Source organism: Urocitellus parryii, chromosome 5 (assembly GCF_045843805.1).
Source record: "Urocitellus parryii isolate mUroPar1 chromosome 5, mUroPar1.hap1, whole genome shotgun sequence".
Taxonomy (NCBI): domain Eukaryota; kingdom Metazoa; phylum Chordata; class Mammalia; order Rodentia; family Sciuridae; genus Urocitellus; species Urocitellus parryii.
The window spans coordinates 161,071,686-161,077,889 of record NC_135535.1 but is presented as its reverse complement, the minus strand read 5'-3'; the positions used below and the strand labels follow the sequence as shown (position 1 = coordinate 161,077,889).

Here is a 6,204-nt window from a genome sequence, read left to right as displayed (position 1 = left end):
GGACCTATACACCACTTCTAACCCATCCTCGCACGAATATTTCAGAGCCCTTGCAAGGTCCAGGACTAGCTCACAGACCGCGAACCTTTTAGCTCTGTCGGCCAGCGCTGGTGGTCCGGAGCTGGGAACCCCCCACAAACATTTCTCTGACGCTCCTGGCCCAGCCCCGGCCGCTCCCGGCTCGGGCGGGGCCGGTGACGGGAGGCTCCTCCCCGGGGGCGGTCCGGGGGCCGGGCGGGGGGCCGGCGGGGCTGGGGGCGGGGCGGGCGGGCGGGCGCGGGGGTGTCCCTCCCTCCCTCGCTCTCCCCGGTAAAGTCTCGCGGTGCTGCCGGGCTCAGCCCCGTCTCCTCCTCTTGCTCCCTCGGCCGGGCGGCGGTGACTGTGCACCGACGTCGGCGCGGGCTGCACCGCCGCGTCCGCCCGCCCGCCCGCCAGCCAGCATGGCCACCACCGCCACCTGCACTCGCTTCACCGACGACTACCAGCTCTTCGAGGAGCTTGGCAAGTATGGCCCGCCTGCCGCCCGCTGTCCGCCTTGGCCCCCCACCCTACCCCAGTCGCCCGGGCGCTATGCGGCTCCTCGCCCCGCCCCCCGGCCCTGCACCGGCCGCTGCAGCGCCCCCTCGATCCTCCCCACCCCCAGCCTTTCCCGCGTGCTGACTCCCGGGCCCCCAACCCTCGGCTCCTTGCCCCTCAGCACCTTCCGCGCCCTGCAGCAGCTGCCCGGGCTGCTGCAACCCGCGCTGCCGCGGGGACTGCAGCCCCCGGACCGCTCCTGGGAGCTCTCCAGCCCCTCCCCTCCTGCACCCTTCAGGCGCCCCCCCCTCCGAACCCCGCCTGCCTACAGTCCTGTCTCCACCCTGCTCAGAGATTCACTCTGCACCCTACCCTTAGGTCCCACGCGCCGGGCACTCTAGACCCTCCCTTAGCCCTGCAGCTCCAACCCCGCTGCGGTGCCCGGGTGTGTGGGGATGTTTGGTGCCCGGCCCCGCCCCCCCGCTAATGCTGCTTCCAGGATCCCAGCCCCGCAGCTGGGCAGTGCTGCAGTACCCCCAGCCCTTCCCCCCATCCCTGCAGTGGTCCCGGGAGCCGCGCGCTGCAGCCGCAGCATCCCCCTCCCCTCAGCACTGAGCTGGCCGCTGCTGCAGCCCTAACCCCCACCACCACCACCCGCGACGCGAAGCCCGGCCACTGCAGCCCCCGCCCTACTCGCCCCCCTAGACGTTTCCAGAGCCCGGGAATGCGAGCTCCCATTTGGCGGGGAACGTAGAGGAAAATATCATGGGGAAGGGGAGCTATTGATGTCAGACTCAGAACTGTGCCCTCTTCCCCAAAGGCTGTCAATTGAGCCGGGTTGCGGTGGGATGAAGCTGTATGGGAGGGAAGGGTTGAGCTTCACTTTCCCCCTTGGTCGATGGAGATTTCTCTCGGAATCATACTTTTCTTTTAACCTCTCCTTCCTCTACCCTCAACTATTACTGCAGAGAGAAGGGCAGGTTCTCTTTTTCTTTTCTGGTTCTCTTGGCCAGGACTGCAGGGCTATCAGTGAGATGCAGCAGGTGTGTGTTTGAAGCATCGCCCACCAGCTCCTGATGTACAGCCTGAGGTTGGGGCTGTTGCTTTGCCCAGGGACTAGATGAGGGGGTGGGAACCAGGTGGTACTCCACCCACATCTGTTCAGTGTCATGCTGTGGCTTCATCCTTCTGCCTCATGTTGGCTGGTGGTGGTCACTGCACTGGTGTGTGTGTGTGTGTGTGTGTGTGTGTGTGTGTGTGTGTGTCTCTAAAGGTCTGCTGGTGAGAGCATCACTGTCCTCAGATTTAAAGTGTGTCTGTGTCACTCTGCCCTGCTCGGTGTCCCAGTTCTTTCCCCCTTCTCCCTCCAGGGGTGCTTTCTCTGTGGTCCGCAGGTGTGTGAAGAAAACCTCCACGCAGGAGTATGCAGCAAAAATCATCAACACCAAGAAGTTGTCAGCCCGAGGTGAGTGTTCTCCATCTTGGTTTCTCCCTGGGGATCCTTCCAGGGCCTTTGACTTCTGCAGGTGCCCTAGGAATTGGGGAGTATGTTTTAGCACTTAAAAATGAGTTGAAATTTCTGGTGGACTTTGAAGCTAAACAAGGAGTTGTGTGAGGTATTGAAAATGCTTAGGGAGAAAAGAATGAAGAAGATGTAAGAGACATGGGTAACTGGAGTGATCCCTAAAGGCTTAAAGGAGTTTGATCCTAGGGAGTTGGAGGATCTGGGGTGGTGGGTGGCATGGAACAGAGAGCTCTTAATTTGGAGCACTGTTTAGAGTAGTGATGGCCACTGCAGGCCTGTCCTAGTCCCTGTGCCCCGATGGTGACTTTGGATGGATGCAGTAAATGAGCAGCACTGACAAATCCAGCCTCCCCTACCCACCAGGCGGCAGAACAGACTCCCAAGGGAAGAAAATCTGTAAACATCAGGGGAGGCTGCTACTGGCGAGGGCTTCTCGGGAACAAATCCTGCCAGATGAACTTGATTGCTTTTTTTGATCAAATTACAAAGTTGGTAGTGCAGTAGCAGATGTAGTCTGTCCTGGATGGAGAGTGATGATGCCTCATGGTCTGGAAATCCCAGTGGCCCATACTGGGCAGGAGCTGCCTTGCCTTGGGATGTGGGGAACATGAAGGCCCAGACCTTGGAGCCTCACTTGTGAGATCCTCCCTAGTACCTGAGGCTGGAAGGGTCAGGGCCCATCTTTAACACCTCTAACGTATGCTCTGTGAACCTCTTATTGGGTGTTTGCCAAACTTACCTCATCTGATATGTGTAGACCCAGCAATGTGTGAAGCATTCTGCAAATAAGTCTGGTTAGTACAGAGAGGTCAGGTCTCTGAGGGCTGTAGAATGCAGCCCAGGGATAAAGGTTATGAGACTCAGAGAAAGGAATTAGGGCTGGGCAGTAGGATGCTGGAAATATATTAGGAACCAGTACAGATGCCCTGGGGAAGATGTGAGCTTTGGCCAATAATGATGCCAGCATCTCTGGGGCTAGAGATGTAATAGATGTCCCAAGCACTCAGAGAAGCTATAAAATTCCACAGAGCTGACAGGGGCTTCTGTCATGTTGGCAGTTGTCCTGGGACCTGTTTAGCAGGACTGTGTTTGCCCCCTGGCTGGAGAGTCTCTCCTATCTCTACCAGCAGGGCTTGTTTTGCTATCCCTTCCCTGCCTGTATCTCTCACTGAGTGCATTGACTGTAAACTTGACTTGTTTATTTTCCTTCTCTCTGGGCACCTTGAGTCCAAGGCAGTGGTTGCTATAGAGATATGTGGGTGGTCAGATGCCCTCCTCCCCTAAGGTAGGGGAGATATGGGGGCTGGGCTCTCTGGCAGATATCCTTTGGCAAAGAATGGAAGGTGCAGGCAGGGATACCAGGTTGAAGATATGCCCACACATAGCCCAGGTATCAGAAATGGGGATGATGTCTGGAGTCTTCAGTCAGTGATGCAGTGCTTTGGTTTCTTTATCTCAACAGTATCCCCTCACCCAAGGGTGAGGAGGGAGAGACAACTGGAAGCTGAAAATCTGGGACATAAGATAGTGATTGTGGTGACTTTATGGAGCCAGCTGCCTTGAGCTTTCATCTTCTACTCCTTCCCTACCCACCTGAACTTCCCTGTGTGATAGCATCCCCTTCCTTTCTTACCTCCTTTCCACTTTTTTCTGTCCTTCCCAACTGGTATCTTTCTTTCCCTGCCCAAACCAGATGAGGTTTAATTTCTGATTTCTTTTTTTCAACTTGAGAAGAGGATTCTTGTGTGAAATCGTATGCTTCAGACAGCAACTCCCCCTCTTTTGAGATGGTTATGCCAAGACTGGGACTCTCTTGTATACCAGGTTAACTTTGGGACAGAATCTTGTTCCTGACTGATAGACTCAAATGCCATCTAGAAGAGTTAGGAACGTGCATGCCCGTAGTGTCTGGGGGTGGGAGAATGGGAGGATGTTGTCTTGGATGTGGAGGCAGCAAGGGGCATGGTAGGCTGGTATTGGCGATATGAACCCCTGGAGCAAGTTGGGCCAAGGTCCTCACTAGGCTGCTGCTGATGGGGTTAGGAAGTGAAGGCTGTGGCTTTCCTTCAGCCTCTCAGTTTACACTGTATATTTTATAAAGGTCTGGGACTGGGTTTCACTCATCATTGTCTGTCTGTCTAGGGCTCCATAGGTGTTAGATTTCTGTGTCTGGGAATGTCATGGGCCCACCAGGGTAGCCTGTGAAGGTCTGAAGGGGCTTACTCTGTTTGATGGGACTCCTTGCTGGATTGCTGTCTTATTTGTGATTTTCTGTGCTGCAAACTGAAAGGAGAGAAAGAGGGCATAAAGCTGCTTCTTCTTGGCACTCATGGTGAGGTGGCCCAGGAGGCCTGGGGAGAAATCACTTAGTCTTCTGGGGGTCAGATATGGATGGGAAGCCTTCTTGTGGGTTGTCATTCCTTGTCATTGTAGCCTCCAGTACCCACATTGGTGGCTGGGTTGCCAGGTAGGGAATTCATGTGGATGTTCTTTGAGCACCTTTTTGTTTGTGGGCCTCTCTATCTAGTCACTGATAGTCACATAATGTCATTCCATTTGCTTTAAACCAGCAATAGGTGTGGAGATGGGGCTCTTACCAGAGCCCGAGGTTCCTAGCTTGGCTCTGCTAGGCCGAAGGAGGCATTTAAATAGGCTTGGATGCAGGAGCTAGTGGGCCAGGTGATGGCAATGATAAATCGTTATTTTAAGATTTAAGAGCACCCTCCCCACGAAGGAGCCTGAGCCCTTATGTCTTTTTTATTTTTAAATCTTCATATTCCCTTCTTATCTTTATTCATATGCATACAGATTTTCACCTCGTGGAGCATAACATTTTATATCCTGTTCTCTTCACTTGTATCCAAAGCATTTTTCCCATATTGCTACAGTTGAAGGGCAAATGGTCTTTTTTTTTCTTCTGCATGCCTTAGGATTTATCCTTGGAACAATTAGCATCATAAAAAAACTTCTGTATTGGACCATTTATCTGGATTCCAGTTGCTTTCACTAAGATGGGTACTGGGAGTAATGCCCTTGGCCTTAATGAGAGATGCTACCAGAAACAGTGTTATGAAATCTGTTACCACACTTGCTATATTTATTTATTTATTTAATCTGTAAACCCTATGTGAAGAAATTTCTATTGAAGCTACTTTGTAAGAAAAGCTCTCCTCTTTGTGAGGATCTGAGGAGGTGAGGCAAGGGACCTTATCTGTTTTGTAATTTTTGTGTAGATGAGCATTAGCAAAGTGACTGATACACACTCAGTATACGTGTTAAATGAATGGATCAAGAAGCCTAACTAATCATGGTTACCTTTTGGCTTTGAGTCCTGTGAAACTCAAAGTCAAGTTGCTGGAGCCCTTGTTCCCTGGTGCTGGCCTGGGTTCCCCCTTTCTGATCCAGAGAACCAGTCTGCTGCTGGAGGAGAGGACAGATGAGGATAAATACCTGTGCTTGGGACAGGAGAGATGTAGGAAGTCAGTGTAGCTTATGGCTCCTCTTTTCTTCTTGTTAATAGACTTATAGGACTACTACTGGGACCATCTCTGAGCACTGACTGTCAATGTTAGTGTGTCTAATGGTCACCTTGAGTATTGATTTAAAATGCTGCTTCCTAAGTTTTGTCCATAGAGCTTCGGCTTCAGGAGGTCTGGGGTGAGGTCCCAGAAACTGCAATTTTAACACAGGCTCCAACAAATTTCATCTAGGTAGTTCATGAGCCACTTTTTAAAAAATGCCATCCAAAATCAGCAGCAGCAGTGACAGTTGCTCTTGATACACTCCTAGGATTCACCAGCCGCACCTGGGGCTAGTCTTCTCCAGGTGGTGTCTCTTCCAGTATGTGGCCAACTGTGCACATGGGCTGATCTGTGATTAGGGGCCTCATTCTGGGCCCCCGGATTGGGATGTCAGTCTGCATCTGAGGCTGTAGCAGGTTGAGTGATTGGTGTTGTGACATGTTGGCCACCAGAAGGGTAAAGGCTGTCCCTTTCTGGGTCCAGCTGGCCCTGGGGACTGAAATGGGATCCCCTTGGATGGTGCCAGCTGGAAGTCCCCACCCCCTTGGTGTTGGCCTGAGTAGCCCCCATGACATTTGTGTCCCCTGTGGTATCTCCAAGTGATACTTTCCTGTTAAGGATCTGGGTGAAATGAGGGGAAGA

At 52.9% G+C, this 6,204-nt stretch overlaps 1 protein-coding gene across 5 annotated transcripts in view; it reads left to right on the top strand.

Annotated features, from left to right (window-relative positions):
- The first annotated feature begins 318 nt into the window (after positions 1–318).
- The window catches only part of Camk2g (calcium/calmodulin dependent protein kinase II gamma), a 59,611-nt gene continuing 53,725 nt past the window's right edge, over positions 319–6,204 (top strand). For 4 of the 5 annotated variants that reach the window (XM_026390259.2, XM_026390256.2, XM_026390258.2 and 1 more), the window contains exons 1-2: positions 319–505; positions 1,887–1,981. In XM_026390259.2, coding sequence (XP_026246044.1) covers positions 441–505; positions 1,887–1,981 — 160 coding nt within the window. In that variant the 5' untranslated portion in view covers positions 319–440. Of the gene's footprint in view, positions 506–1,529; positions 1,607–1,886; positions 1,982–6,204 lie in introns of all 5 variants that reach the window. The other variant, XM_077798441.1, reaches the window with a different exon arrangement.